The sequence below is a fragment of the Pleurodeles waltl genome, chromosome 3_1 (assembly GCF_031143425.1).
Source record: "Pleurodeles waltl isolate 20211129_DDA chromosome 3_1, aPleWal1.hap1.20221129, whole genome shotgun sequence".
NCBI lineage: Eukaryota > Metazoa > Chordata > Amphibia > Caudata > Salamandridae > Pleurodeles > Pleurodeles waltl.
Window position 1 is genome coordinate 282,677,292 of NC_090440.1, and position 15,394 is coordinate 282,692,685.

Here is a 15,394-nt window from a genome sequence, read left to right on the forward strand (position 1 = left end):
GGCATAATGAACAGTACCTTTGTTCAAACCTGTCTGAAGTAGTTGAGGGGTTGGCACGATTAAGGAAAAGGTTCTATGTGTAGTAGCTACTTGAGGAAGAGGGATGGGTTTGTTTGCTTCTCTGTAATATAGTCTAGGTACGTGTAGCATGAAAGACCTGATGATCAAGATATCTTAAAGAAGTTATATGGTATTGTCTGTTATTTTCTTTAACCAATTTTCATTGTGTTTACGTCAGTTAAACAATACAAAGACTGGACATCTTCTAGACATATACTATCTCCATTATCTGTGTACACAATCTGAAAAAGGTCTAATCACATTGCAGTGTGTAGTGTAGCGGAAGATATTGGTTCAATTTTACAAAATCAACTAACCTTTTTGTAAACATATCGAAGTAGTAGGTCATGGCTTGCATATGTGAAAAGGAACTCTGCATGTTGAGGCTAGTGGCTGTTGGGTACATTTAGGGAAGGATAGGTCAACTGATTCAGTTAGCAGTGGATAGGTAAACATGGCCCCTCATCCGTTGAGAAACAGTCAACGGGGATGAGAGACTCTGTTATGGTGTTCATCCAGTCTAAGTAATAGGGTGTCCAAAGAGAGGGGGAGATATATATATATATGTATATATATGTATAGTGAGTGCTAGTTTTCTTCAAAGAGTGTCTGCAATTCATGCATGAGCGTATCCCATGCCAGTGCAAGGGGGTTTTGCGGAGCCCTCTTATCTCCTCCCTCCGGAGGGCCAGCGATTCGGCTTTACCCCATTTCAGTGTAGCCGCACCCCACAATGTTATGTCAGAAAAGTGTGTCATTTTCCACCTCATAGCTCTTCTGGCCATAAGAGCTATCGCTAAGTCAATAAATCTATTGATGGCACTACCTGACTTACTACGCTTAAATAATCTTAAAACGCCCGTTTCCATAGTAGAGTTGTTCTCCCTACCCGTGACTGTTGTCAGTGTTTCCGTAACAGACTTCCATAGCACCTGTGCCTTTGGACATGTCCAGAACATGTGTCCCATATCAGAGTTTTGGTGTGTTGCATCTCTGGCAGAGGGATGGGCTACCATATATTTTGTGGAGGCGTGCAGGTGTAATGTTATGCTGTATGTATTGGAATTGAGCATTTCGTGAGATTTTACGAAGGTAGGTAGATGAGTATTCAGTCACATTCTTTCTGTGTGAAGTCAAGGCCAATATCTTGTTTTCAGCTAATGGGTTGTAGGATGTTACATGGAGTTTGGGCCAGTGCATGCATGATTCATGTGACTAGGCATCTTCCACTACCCATCACGTGGATTGCATGGACCAGGCGATGGATTTTGTGTTCCATGTGTACAATCTGCCAGTTTTTCTGCAGTTCACCTAGAAGGGTGCAATAAGCTAGGGAATTACCTATTGGTATATTATAATTGGCACAGAGCTGTTCAAATGTTATGAGGACAGTGTCTTGAAACAGTGCTTCCAGGGTTTCCACTCCCTTCATTTACCAGATTTCTAAGCCTTCTCTCCTACGGATCTCGGTGGAGTATGGTGTTTGTGTCTGGGTGAGCTTGAGACTTCTGCTATAGCTTTTGTATGCGATGGTCAGGAGATGATTGCACTGCGGGGGAGCTTTCCTGTAGGTAGCAGTAACTCATGTATCATGTAGAGGGCACGCTCAGGCACTGAAAGGCCTAATTCTATCAATCATCAACCCACTAGACATCTGGATGGCCACTGTAGATAATGCTCAAAAGTAGGAGGCCCTATTCGATCCCTGTCGACAGGGAGCAGGAGCTTCCGCAAGGAAACCCGCCAACACCCGCTATTCCACATGAAGGTTCCTTGCATTCTATGATGTGTGTGAAATGTGGAACTCGGTATATGTAACAGCAGGTTTTGCAAATAATACAGTAGGCAAGGGAGCATCACCATTTTAGATAACGCAACCCGCACCAGGTGGGGCATGTGTTCCAAGAGACGGCCAGATAACGTTTTACTAAATATTGTATATTCTGTGCCTAACAGAGTGGACGATATGATGTCACCTCCAGTGGGTCCTTATCAGGTTTCAGCGCTTAAACTATAAGGGACTCACATAGCGTGGGTGCGGGAGTCCACTTCTAACTTGCCCAGCGTCTGTTCAGGAGTTGTTAGTTCTCTATGTACATCCGCCCTGACACCCACTACTGCATTTATGGAGTGGCTTCAGACAACCACTTTTAGTGCCTCCCATCCTATAAGTCTGTACATTGCTGTGCCCCAGTTTTCCGCCATATACCGGGTCAGCATTTCTCAGGTGGGGCTGCGAAATGAGCTATCCCCTAGGAGCACCAGTTGGAGGTCCCGAGGGGGGGGAAATCGGTTGTAGAGGGGCTCCTAGCCCAAGTGCAGCAGTAAGGGGTTATGGTTGGAAAAGGTCCGGCTTAGGTATTCTGCATCTCATTATAGATACACGGCATGCTTCATGCCAGGAGGTCTGCCGTTGAAGGAGTGACCTGCGGAAGGGTCATGGAGGAGTGGATGGTAAGCAAGCAATTGATCCTGAATCTTACTGTGATTCTTATGTAATGTGCAGTGAGGGGGGGAGCTATGCTCAGAGGCCAGGTGTGATATCTCTGATGTGTGCTGTTGTTGATCTCTTGCCTGTGCCGGGGAGGGAGCCCCCTCTAACCATGGAGGGGTGTCTTCCCGGTAACGCTGCCATTGTCGATTTCACTGCTTCCCCACACCTGGACTCTGTACTGGAGTTGTCTTGAGTGGGTGATTCATATCAGCTTTTTTCCACCCAGTCAGAAGGGATCAGTAGATTCTGTAAAGAGTTAACTGGTCTGATTGACAAGAACTTTAAGGTTTGTTGGGTACAGTAGGGAGTAGATGAACTCAAGTTGTCACAGATGCTTCTTGACCCCTTGAAAGGATGCCCGCTGTCGCTGCACCCGTAAGGGAAGGAAAGATGCGTGCGTTTTCATCATGAATGAGCCCAGACATGCGGACTGTCCCACAGGATAGTCTCTTTATTCCTGAAGTTCAGGAGACAGAGCACCACCGGCCTGGGTGGCGACCCCACTGACAGTCTCCACTTGATAATGTGAGGAAAGGGCCACTCGGTCTTCTAACTGGGTCAGCCAGTGCTCAAAGAAAGATACTGGGTCATTTCCTTCTGCCCCCTCAGGGAATCCAACAACCCAAAGGATGCTGTATCGTGATTTATGGAATTGTCTGTTAAACATCTGTTCATCTGGGTTTTGAATGTCAAACATACAAAAATAATTAGGACAGGATGAAGGAGGCTGGAGTGATTCTTTTTTAAATGTGCATGAAGTGAGTTATTACAGATGAGTGGATTGTCTTGTGATTATGGCTACCAAACAGCTGCCAAGGTGGATGTGAACAGAACTAGACTGGGGAAACGTAACCGATAGAGCAGTTATGTTTCGCAAGCATAAAAACATGAAGACTCACCTGCATATTTTCTCTGTTCTGGACACAGATACACATAAACTGGTCAAAGAAGGGCTAGACTTGGAGGTATGGGCACAGGGTAGGAAAGGGATGTTATCCAAAGGATGCTCTTAAAAAATTACGTACAAGGCAGGGGAGATCGGCTGTAATGCAGGGAGACTGATGGAGAGTAAATAGTTTATTATTTTAACTAGCAAGGCTAAATAGTCAGCTGAACAATTAGTTAGGATTAAAAATGTTAATATCTTTCTGCAAATTTCAGTAGCCAAGTAAAGTCTTAATTGCATGGAATGTTTGCAGAGTTTTAATTGTATTAACTAGGTATTAAGTCTGTGAGATACCCAAGAACAACAATTATATATAATGAGACTTCAAGGGAGGCTTCTTACCAAATGGAAGGGCTTCTAATTTCCACTGTGTCTGCCTTTGTTGTTGCAGACCTTGCAGCAATACTTGTTTGAAAATGGGCACTGATGTATTTTACACATTCATTTACTTACTCCTATTGCAACTGCCAACTAAATAAGAATGATCTACGCAATACGTAGCATGGTCACTTGTCAAAGCTAAACGTGTCATTAAATAGGTGGAATGTTTTCTCATATTTCAAAATGTGCCTGGGATTCCAAATGCGACCTCTGAACACCTTTTGTGCAGCTGTCAGACGCACTACCTCCTCAGAGGGTTTGCCAGCCTCTGGCTGCCACGGGGAAGATATGAAAAGGATCCTCCGGTGCATGCACCAGAGCATTCAATTTTTTTTTCCCAAAGGATGAAGATTAGTGGAATTGCTTCTGCTTCAGCCCCTTGCCCAACCTTCCCATTCACCTGGGACATCAGTGCACTACGAGGCACTCTGTTGTCAGAGATTCCCCACCGGAGCGACAAGGAGCTTTCTCTCCCGCTGTGGTAGGGAATTTAGGCTGTCAATGGCCTCCTTAGGTTTCAGAGAGGCATCTTCGGAAAGGAGAGAACCTCCGCTTTCCAACAATGCCTTTCTGACATGTTTTCCTGGCGGTTGCACACGTCTACAGCTAGGAAACTCACTAAGCCACCAGGGAGCTGTGTTTTGCTGGTCGGCCCTCATAGTGAATGTGAATGTGTATTTGTGAGTGAGTGTTGTGAATGGGTGTGTGTGTTTGTGTGTGTATGTGTGCACATGTGTGAATGCATGGTTGTGAGTATGTGTGCGTGTGGGCCCCCCACCCTCTCTCCCTGCTAAAATTACTGGTCACTACTGGGACTAAGGTTTGCAAGGCAGTCTCGGATACAGTGAGTGTGCTGAAAGATCATGAACTCACAGAAGTTGTTCGTAAAGGTTCACTTGGCAAGTATACAGGATTAATCAGGAAATTGAAGGGGACAGAGACATGAGCAGGTAGGAAAAGCTTAGATTTGGTCTGCTTGGACAGGGATATTGCATAGGTAGAAGGCAAGTAGCAGAGATACACATGGCACCACTTCATCTTCACCAAATGGCACAACCCTATTGGCACTGCACTCACCACAATACAAAATTATTCCCTCATTCAACTAAGCAGAAGACCCCCAGACCATACAGGACACAGCAGCCAGTATCCCTCTCAATTTCCCTCTGCGCACACACCCTACACCACAGCAGCTTTACTGGCTCCCCATCCACAGCTCTTTTCAACTCCCTGGCACACTCATTCAGAGATTTACACAGCACTAGCCCATCATAGCTCAAAACTGCCTCAGAATCCAGACACCTTCCAGACACCTTTGGTCAGCTGTAATTGTTCTCATTTGGATGAAACCAAAGTCAATGAGATCCCTTGCAATGGGACTCCCATGGACCATGGCTGAGCCTTTCCTGTCACAGGCACTTGGCCCAGCCACACAAATGAGGCAGCTTTTTTTTTTTTTTTTTTTTAAATAATCGGCACAACCGGGTTAACCCTGGGTGATAAGACTTTTCTACATTCCTGCAGATTCTGGAAGTTTCCATTTTAGAAATGTAAGAAAAATGTGTGATTTTAGTCAAACTGTGTGGTTTGCAGGGCATTGTGGGTAAGTAAACCTCTTGGGATCCACGAAAGACACCACCCTGGTAGTCTAGTTTTTAGGTTTAGATTGCTATAGCACGGCCCCAAATAGCGCAGTTACCCCTATTACTTACCTTGCTATGTGGTGCTTAAGGTCCTTTTGCCTGGCTCTCTCTTGGCACACCTACACAAGTGGGGTACAATTCTTATCAGGAGACATCTGGGAACTCAGAGTGATTAGAAGTGTGTGGCTCCCCACAGATTCCGGAACTTTGTCACAGAAATGACAGCTAAATGTGGGTGTTTTAACCAAAATTTGAGGTTTGCAGGGGCTTCTGGGCAAAATTACCTAGCGAGAGCCATGTAACTCATGCACCCCTGGACTCCCATGGTTGCCAAACTTAAAAATATGTGCAGGTTTGCTTGGTTTTCCTAGGAGCGGGATGACATAGGGCAAAAATCTGCAGCTACAGACTTTGCAAAAAAAAAAAAAAAGGGTCAGTTTTATGTGGAAAAATGTGATTTGTTCATGTTACATTTTGGGCAGTTTCCGGTCGCAGGCACTGTGCCTACCAACACAAGTGAGGTACAATTTTTATGAGGAGACTTGGGGGAATGCTAGGTGATAGGAAGTTTGTGGCTCCCCAGAGATTCCAAAGCTTTCCATCGCAGAAATGTGAGAAACATGTGTTTTTAGTCAGAGTTTGAGGTTTGAAAGAGATTCTGGGGAAGAGAAGCTCATAAAAGCCATGCATGCCCTGCACCCTGAATGTCCACAGGTGTCTAGTTTTTTATAAATGTGCAGGTTTACGAGGTTTCCCTAGGTGGCAGCTGCCCTAAAGCCCAATACATACAGCTACCCACTTTGCAAAGGTGTCTGTTTTCTGTGGAAAAATTTAATATGTCAATGTTGTGTTTTGGGAAGTTTACTTTCGCAGGAGCTAGGCCTACCTGCACAAGTGAGGTACCATTTTTATCAGAGTGACCGCAATTTTTTTTATCACCAATTGGATTTTGCTGCATTTGTGCCTTCTACATGTAAGTTATGTGTAAGAAAGAAGATGTTTTGTAAAATGTCCTCTCAATCATATGCTAGTATGGGTAACCACAAATTCAGAGATATAAAAAATAATCACTGCTCATAAACTCCACATCTTGTTCCCATTTCAGAAATACACAGGTTTTCTTGATAATTATTTTTCACTCTACAGTGGTGCTCAGTTGTTGCCTCTGGGTATATTGGGTTCTTGGAGAACTTACAAACCCTATATATCCCAGCAACCAAAAGGGTCTGATGGATGTAATGATATATTGCTGTTGTCAATACGTCATTGTGACAAAATGTTACTGATTAATATGTTGTCACAAATGGCCATTCTGTCCTACTGATTTTCAATACTTCTTTAGTTCATTCGTTTTTTTAGTAAAACCTTGAGAGATCTATACATTTGACTCCTTGACAAATTGAGAATTGTGTCTTCTTTTGATTAAGGTATAGCTTTCCTGGCTGACGCATGGGTTTCACATCCGTTTCCACCACAAACGGAAAGTAGGCTGAAAGCACAGAAAGAGGACAAATGGGCTACCTCTTTGGAAAATGCCAAACTCTGGTAAAAAAAAAATGTTTTTTTGTTTCAGCTCTGCATGTTCCTGAAAGCTGGGAAGATGGCTACTTCAGTACAGTAAACCTTTTGTTGATGCCATTTTTAGGAATAAAAACACAGACATTGTGGAGCATTTTTTTCCTATTTCTCCCCAAAAACTCGAAGTTAAGCTATATTTTGCTTATTTTCTAGGTCCCCTCCAGGCAAATCCACAAACCCTGGGTACATCTAGAATACCCAGCAGATTGGAATAAAAGGACACACATTTGGTGTGAATGCCCTATGTGGACACAAAGTTACGAAGCCCTAAGCACAAGCAACCCCTAACAGCAAAAAAGGGCTCCGAACTGGGGGAGGTGGTGAGGGGAATGAAGCCTCAGCTGTATACACCATGCTTATGCACTTTTATATTACAAAACTGGAAAATGGCTAGATGTGCTCATACATATATGCCTACCTATCTGTCACACATAATTACTAACATTACATAACTTTAGTTTCACAAACGGGGTTGTAAATTCAAATTTGCTGACATGAAGTCCGACCCACCTGTAAATCAATTGCGGCTCCCGTCAAAGAACTATTCATTTCTTCAAAGCTGTCAAGTGCTGCAGACTGCGCATGCGCATGGCTTTCCAGGGTATCCTTCTGTGCGGTGGATATCTGGACAAACAAAGGTAAAAAAAAAAATTGGTATGTTGCCCAAACATTCCTCATACTTTCAATTTTAGCTATGACTGTTTCACTCTGACAGAAGATTGTTCTGGCATTTTGTCTCAGCAAATAAGATTTGTGCCAAAAAAATCCCAACATTAAAAACGGACTGTTGGACTTTTTTGCTTATGCAGGGTCATCCCCAATCTTTTTGCCTCCTGCCTCCTGTTGCTGTTGGCTTTTGAACTCTGAGCGCTTTACCACTGCTAACCACTGCTAAAGTGCATATGGTCTCTGTGTGAATTGTATGGTTTATTGGTTTATCCATGATTGGCATATCTGATTTACTAGTAAGTCCCTAGTAAAGTGCACTAGAGGTGCCAGGGCCTGTAAATCAAATGCTACTAGTGGGCCTGCAGCACTTGTGCCACCCACATAAGTAGCTCTGTTCTCATGTGTCAGGCCTGCCACTGCAGTGTCTGTGTGTGCAGTTTTAAGTGTAAATTCGACTTGGCATGCGTATGCATTTGCCAAGCCTAAACCTTCCTTTTTCTTACATGTCAGACACCCCTAGGGTAGGCCCTAGGTAGCCCCAAGGGCAGGGTGCAGTGTATGGTTAAGGCAGGACATGTAATGTGTAATGTGTTTTATATGTCCTGACAGTGAAGTATTGCAAAATTCGTTTTTCACTGTTGCAAGGCCTGTCCCTCTAATAGGTTAACATGGGGGCTACCTTTAAATATGATTAAAGTGTAGATTCCCTTTAGGAGCGGATGGACATGTGGAGTTTGGGGTCTCTGAGCTCACAATTTAAAAATATATCTTTTAGTAAAGTTGATTTTAAGATTGTGTGTTTGAAAATGCCACTTTAAGAAAAGTGAGCATTATCTTGCTTATACCATTTCTGTGACACTGTTTGTGGATTCCCTGTCTGGGTCAGTTTGACAGTTGGGCTAGTTGCACTTCACACTAGACAGTGGCACAAAGGGAGCTGGGGTGTAGCTTTGATATCCTGATGAGCCATCTGTGCTAGGGGGGAGGAGTGGTCACTCACACCTGAAAGGGCTATGCCTGTCCTCACACAATGCAGTCTCCAACCCCCTGGTGAGTGTCTTGGCCTGGCCAAGGCAGGATTTTACATTCAAAAGAGACTTTACTTTGAAGTAAGCCTACTTCAAAGGAGAAATTGGGTATAAGAAGGGCACCCAAAACCACAGACTTTAGAACACTTCTGGAAATAAGAGGAACCTCTGCCTGGAGAAGAGCTGAAGAGCTGAGGAAGAAGAGCTGCCCTGCCTGTGACTGTGCTTTGTGGAGCTATCCTACAGTTGCTGCTTCTGCTAGAGTAAGAGGGCAAAGACTGGACTTTGTGTGCCTTCCATCTTGAGAAGAACTCTCCAAGAGCTTGATTTAGAGCTTGTCTGCTGTTGTTTGAAGTCTCAGGGACAGCAAAGACCTCTCTCTGCCAGCACCTGGAGTCTCTAGAGAGACTCCTGCTCTGCCCTGTGGTGCCCATCCAGTTCCTGGGACCCTGAAAGGAGAAGCTGGCAGCCTAAGAGGAGGAAATCCATGCACACAGCGCCGTGCGGGGAGAAGATTGATGCGACTCCAATCTGCGGCTGAAGAAACGACGCGTCGCTGGCTCCGCGGCTGAAAATCAACGCTCGCTGGAAACGCAACCGAAGAATCGAGGCATAGAGCTGGAGAAACGACACACAGCATCACTGACGGAGACTGGGGGATCGCAACCTGCGCTGCGTGGTTTTCGGATCATGCGGCTGGATTTCCGACGCAAACACCGCTAGGCGTGCAAAAACAACGCAAGGCCTGCCCAGACCCGAGAGTGTTGACTGGATCGACGCATCGCTCTCCTGTATAGAGAAGAAACAACGCACCGGACCTGACGAAAGGACAAACAATTCAAGGTCTCGCTCGTGAGTGAACTCGACGCATCGCAAGCCCTTTTTGACGCACACTCGCCCGTGCTGGGTTATTTTTGACGCACCCACGGTACATTTTCACGTGTGTTTCAACTACATAAATACTCTTTTTGATTTTTAATTGATAACTTGGCTTGTGTATTTTTGTCGTTTTGGTCTTGTTTTGTTTAGATAAATATTTTCTATTTTTCTAAACTGGTGTTGTGTCATTTTGTAGTGTTTTTATCAAGTTACTGTGTGTGTTGGTACAAATATGTTACACCTAGCGCTCTGAAGTTAAGCCTACTGCTCTGCCAAGCTACCAACAGGGTAGCCGAGGGGTTAACCGAGGGTGATTCTCTTTTACCCTGACTAGAGTGAGGGTCCTTGCTTGAACAGGGAGTAACCTGACTGTCAACCAAAGACCCCATTTCTAACACTGACATAATAAATCAATAAAACGCTTGGCTGAAACGTAATAGGTCACGAGTTCCTAATGCAATATTTTCTACTGGGCTAATTCTGTAGCTTCTACCGATCAGGTTTCAATTATGCTTTCAAACAGATCAAGATGGATACATTTAATGAGTTCTCAACACAAAAGCATTTATTACATGAAGGTACACATGCTGCATTTTTAAAACGGAATGTTCAAATCTCATAACAACTCTGTATTGCATGAGAATTTGTCCTCCAGGAATAGTCTTCCAAGCCCAACGTGCCTCACTAGCCACCGGAAGTGGATTTTATAAGCACTGGTCATTAGCACTTTTTGCACATCTGTGCACCGAACACAAAAGACGAAAGCATCATACTGTGCAGACATTAGCGCTGTCCATGACATTTAAGGCTACATTTCTCGTTCTTGTGCATTAGGAAGGTAATGTGCTAAAATTATCTAGAAAAGGTTACATTTTCAAAGAACATGGCTACGTTTACATCAGTTACACAATGACCCGATTCCACGTGCATGCATATTTGTGCGCAGCCTCTTACCTGTATCTCCTTGCTGAGCTCTTTGATTTTCTCCTTCATTTCATCATACTCTCCAAACATTCTCTCTCGAATGCTTTCCAGGGTGACTCTCACCTACATACAAGCACACAGACAATAGCTCTGTTGACATACAATTTTATATATATAAAGTCATTTTTAAGCTAGCTAAACAATTGTCATTTTTGAGGATCAAATAAAACAGCCATACTTTCTTTCGTAATATATGTATGTATGTATGACTATAGTATTTCTATAACGTGAACCATGCCACAAGGCAGCTGAATACTGTAAATATTCATAATGTCAACAAGTAATATGATAGGAAGCTTGGTTGTGGACGGTTAATTAATTACGGCTCAGGGAAGATCCCCGATAAAGCCTTTTTTCTATGGTCATGGATCTAGACTTAAAGGGATGTAGTGCGACCACTTGGGTTCTGTCGGCTAAAAAGTATTTAAGCCAATCTAAGATCTTCCTGTCAAGGCCTATTTCATACAGTCTCTAAATAGAGTGGAATGTGAATACATACTGAAGGCCGCTGACAGATCAAGTAAGACCGGCATAGCTGGGGTGCCTTCATCCAACAGTAATCGGGTGTAATCCATTACTTCTGTGAGCAGTCTCTGTGATTTGAGAGACCCTGAACCCTGATTGTGAGGTGTCCACTATGCCAAATATTTGGAGAATTGCTTACTGACCAGACCTTCCAAGAGTTTCCCATGAAAAGGCAGAAAAGAGACAGCCCTATAATTTGCAATGTCAGATTGATCTTCATCAGATTTCTTTCAAATGGATAGGACCCGAGCTGATTTTGGCATCTTAGCAGTGTCTAAGTATAGATTAAGTAGATCTGTGATACAGGGAATGAGTGAGGAAGTTAAGGAGGAGACTATGTAGGTGGGTCAGGGGTTAAATGGAGAGCCAGATGTTACTTTCCTCAACTTATCTTGGTAAATGGCCTTGAAGTGATTTAGCTGGGCAGACGCCAAATGAGGAGGAGAATTGCCTGCCTGATCAATCTTTCTGATGCAAGACCTATGAGCTTCCCTAATTATCCTATAAGTAAGAAGTGCGTCTTTGTTGGCCCTTCTATCAGGGGAAGCTTTCGTTCTGCACTATCATCTGAGTACCCAGAGGACATGAGATTTAAAAGGTCTGTTATTAGCACCTTCAACAGGAGCCACTGCATTGAATGCTTTGATAAGGGAATTATGATAGCTAGATACCATATCATTAACATAATCAAATTTGTGTATGTTTGGGGGACAGAATGCAGCATGGGAATTCTGAGGATTAATTTGTCTCCATGGTCTAATCACACTTCTACCACCCTTTATATGCCTGCCGATAGCGGCAGGCCGGGATATATGAAAACTAAAAGCATAATGGACAGTCCAGACTAGGGGCATTGAGCTGTTGATTCTCGAGTACTGAGAGTCAGTGAAAAGGAGATCCAGGGTATGCCCTGCATATAAGTGGGTACAACAACCCTCTGTTGCAGCCCTAACATTTCCAAGTCAGAGAGGAGTTGGCATACAGTCACCCAGTAACATAAACCTTTACGCTGCCAATGCATGTGTTGCAAGGTGCTCAACTAACTTGTCACTTAAGTCTCTCTTGGGGCCTCTTGGATGATAAACCAAGGTCCATCTCCAAAAATTTCTGGTAGGAGTCTCAAGCTTGAATGCACAAGTCAACCCAATCATCAAGAAAAGTGTCAATGAGAAAAACAATCATGGTATCAGAAAAGGCAATCACTACTCCCTCTCCTGTCTTTTGCTCTCTATCCAGACTGATCACTTTATATGTCAGGAAAGGAAAAGAAATAGGAATGCTGGGTAAGGCCTGAAGATGGAGCCTCGTTTCCAAAAAAAAAAAAATGTCTGGATTAACGGAGGACAGGACATTCGAGTGCATGTTTGGATATGGATCTGGTATTGCAGTATAATCAGAGGCATACTGGTGAATCTTGGTACTGTTATACAGCACCAGGTGGTTCCATGTAAAGGATGAAGATGACAGGAGACCTGGGAAAGGTGAACAAATGGTGTTGGTTGTAAAGCTAGGAGGTGAACCAGTGAAGGACACCGATGAAGAATCCCATTCAAGACTCCAAAGTACATATGAAGGTAGACTGGTTGACTGTGTCCAGGGCAGCTGAGAGGTGCAGCAATATCAGAAGGGGGGGTCATCCTCCTCTATTTTCAAGATGGCATTGTCAATGATGTGCAATAATTTAGCATTATAAATATGTGAATATATATTACAGAATTGATTGTCGTAGTTTGGACTCATACTCTGAGCAAGACTGCTGGTTTAAGGATGACAGTACTTTTGTTTGTAGGCGACTACGCCTTTCCTACAACAAGTCGCAACTGTTGTCCCAACCTTACCGGCTCACTAGCAGCACCTCACCAGAAACACAATAGTAAAAGGTGATTTATGGCAGCCGTTACGCATGGACTCGAGAATAAGACATCTCAGGGAGTGTCGTGGTTAAACAGAGATTACCCTTTTCTCTCAGATATATCATGTCTCATACAAACACAGGCAATGACAAAGATGCAGTAGAGTTTGAATAGTTTTTATTTAACATATCTGCAATTTGCGATAAGTTGCATGGGCTGCAATGATTAGGATAATGAATAATGCAAGAAACAGAATTGTGAAGACGAGAGTCATTATTACAAAGACCCCCACCATCTTGCAATACGTAGAAAAGGTATACGAGATGTAATATGCCCTAATACCCTAATGTGAAAGGCCTAACCTCCTACCTAAAGGAGAGCTGGGTTTGTTAACCCTAATCTGCCAAGGCCATGTCCATGAGAGGAGCCCCCAACCCTCGTTACCTTGGAATGAGGTCTCTATCTCAGACTCCTCAGGGACACGAAGACTGGGTCAGCGTCAAGACGACTGTAGCATCGGTATCAGCGATGGTGGCGATGCCCTCTGGTCGGAATTTCTCTGATTATCTGTCTAAAGTGTGATGTATTTATACAGATCTACAAGGACCCCTGACGTAGGTGTGTTCCTAAACAATAGATAACAGACATGCTTGGGACGGCAATTAATATAAACAATCCCTCGAAAGTATAGAGAGGGAAAATCCCTAAGTGTGAACACCTACTGTTTGCTTGTCTTTGGTGCTTGATCTTGGCGCCTTGTCGCGGTGACACTGATAATGTTACCCATAACAAGTGGCCTATCTATAAACAAGGCAGCCATCTTAGAAGAAATACATAATTAAGTGGGCTAAGGCAGAGCAAGCTAAGTAGGTTAAAAGTCACTAGGTGACGGGGGCACGAGTCTGCAAGCCAGAGGCTAAGCTAACTCCTGTTATCCCATTAAAACGAACTAGGATTCACTACACGCTCCCCATTGCCGTAACAGGTATGACGAAGGTACAGGAACCCAAATGCTAAAACTTGTTCTGAGCTAAAAGCAAAAAAACAAGCTAAAAAAATCTTTAGAATGTGTTAAAAACATATTAAAACAAATCTGCTAAAACACATACAGAGATGTTAATATCAACAACGACAAGCACAGCGTGCAAAAGCAAAGTCAATCTAAATGCATAATTTGGAATCGGGAATGGCAAGTCAATTCATCAAATTATTTGCTGTACGCATGATCTTGAAGAATGTCATCGAAGTCCCCAACCAAGGACCTCAAAAATGAGTCAACATCATCTGATGTTAAGTCGAGTGCTGGGCGGACAAACGGATCCACAGAGCAGTAGTGAGCCGTATTTCCTGGTGTATCGTTATCCGTTGCAGTGTCCTCATCCATGATATATCTCAAAATGGAACGCTCATAGGTGGCCTTGCGGAGCAACCTCAGTCTCAAGGGGCATGACCGTGTATGAACCCTCATCGGGGACATCAGCAGTTCGTGGTCCACAGGAGATGTCGGTGCAACAGCAAGACAGACCATAGGCAGATGTTCAAAGAGACACCATATGAAGCGGAAGACTGGTTGTACGCATCAGAGAACAGAGAAGGGGCCGAAATGACAACGACCAGTCATGCTCCAGTTCCACCAGCAAAGGTGCACTGAAGATACGAACCATGCGCTCACGGTACAGTGGAGTTGGTGGGAGCGGCTCCATTGCTCTGCGTTGCCGGAAAGAAACAACCACTGCGAATCAGAAGAAATAGCAGTAGTAGTCTGCCAATCAAAGCCAAAATAATCGGAAAGCCACCAAACACACTTGAAAAGAGAGAATGGATGGCTGATGGGATGACTCCGAAGACAGACTGGAAGATGAACACGAAACAAGAGCAGACAGCCTTAAAGAAATGAGCAATCCCAGTGGTGCTCAAAGCATTGAATATTCTGGATACCAGTTCTCCAAAGTGTTTGGGGAAGTTGTTATTTAAAAGCGATTGTATCTCGGCTGAGGATCTAGCAATCTGGAGAGCATACGTCTCCTTTGTGGATGTCAAGGCGACCTGTTTTTGAAACAATAGCGCGTTTAGCTCACTCAGCTTGTCATAGTTCACATTAATAGTATCTATGTGGGGCCACATGTCAGATACTTTTGTCTCTCGTGTGGGGGGAAACAAAACATGTCCACAACACGTAACGACCTTCGAGACCGAGAATGCATAGGCAATGCCTGGTCGCATGCCGCAACAACTTTGATCGTTCAGTACCACATAACTTTCATTGGAAAGTACATGAAATACCGGGCAAATCAAGGGGACAGGAGTACGCTTCAGAAAACAGGCCAAATTCACGACCCCCGCATTGCAAAGAC

The 15,394-nt window shown here is 43.9% G+C and overlaps 1 protein-coding gene across 2 annotated transcripts in view; it reads right to left on the bottom strand.

Moving 5' to 3' along the window:
• MYZAP (myocardial zonula adherens protein) overlaps positions 1 to 15,394 on the bottom strand; it is a 584,270-nt gene that overhangs the window by 375,214 nt on the left and 193,662 nt on the right. For both annotated transcript variants that reach the window (XM_069222400.1, XM_069222399.1), the window contains exons 5-6: positions 10,633 to 10,725; positions 7,613 to 7,726 (exon numbers count right to left, since the gene is read on the bottom strand). In XM_069222400.1, the coding sequence (XP_069078501.1) occupies positions 7,613 to 7,726; positions 10,633 to 10,725 (207 nt within the window). The remainder of the gene's footprint in view (positions 1 to 7,612; positions 7,727 to 10,632; positions 10,726 to 15,394) is intronic.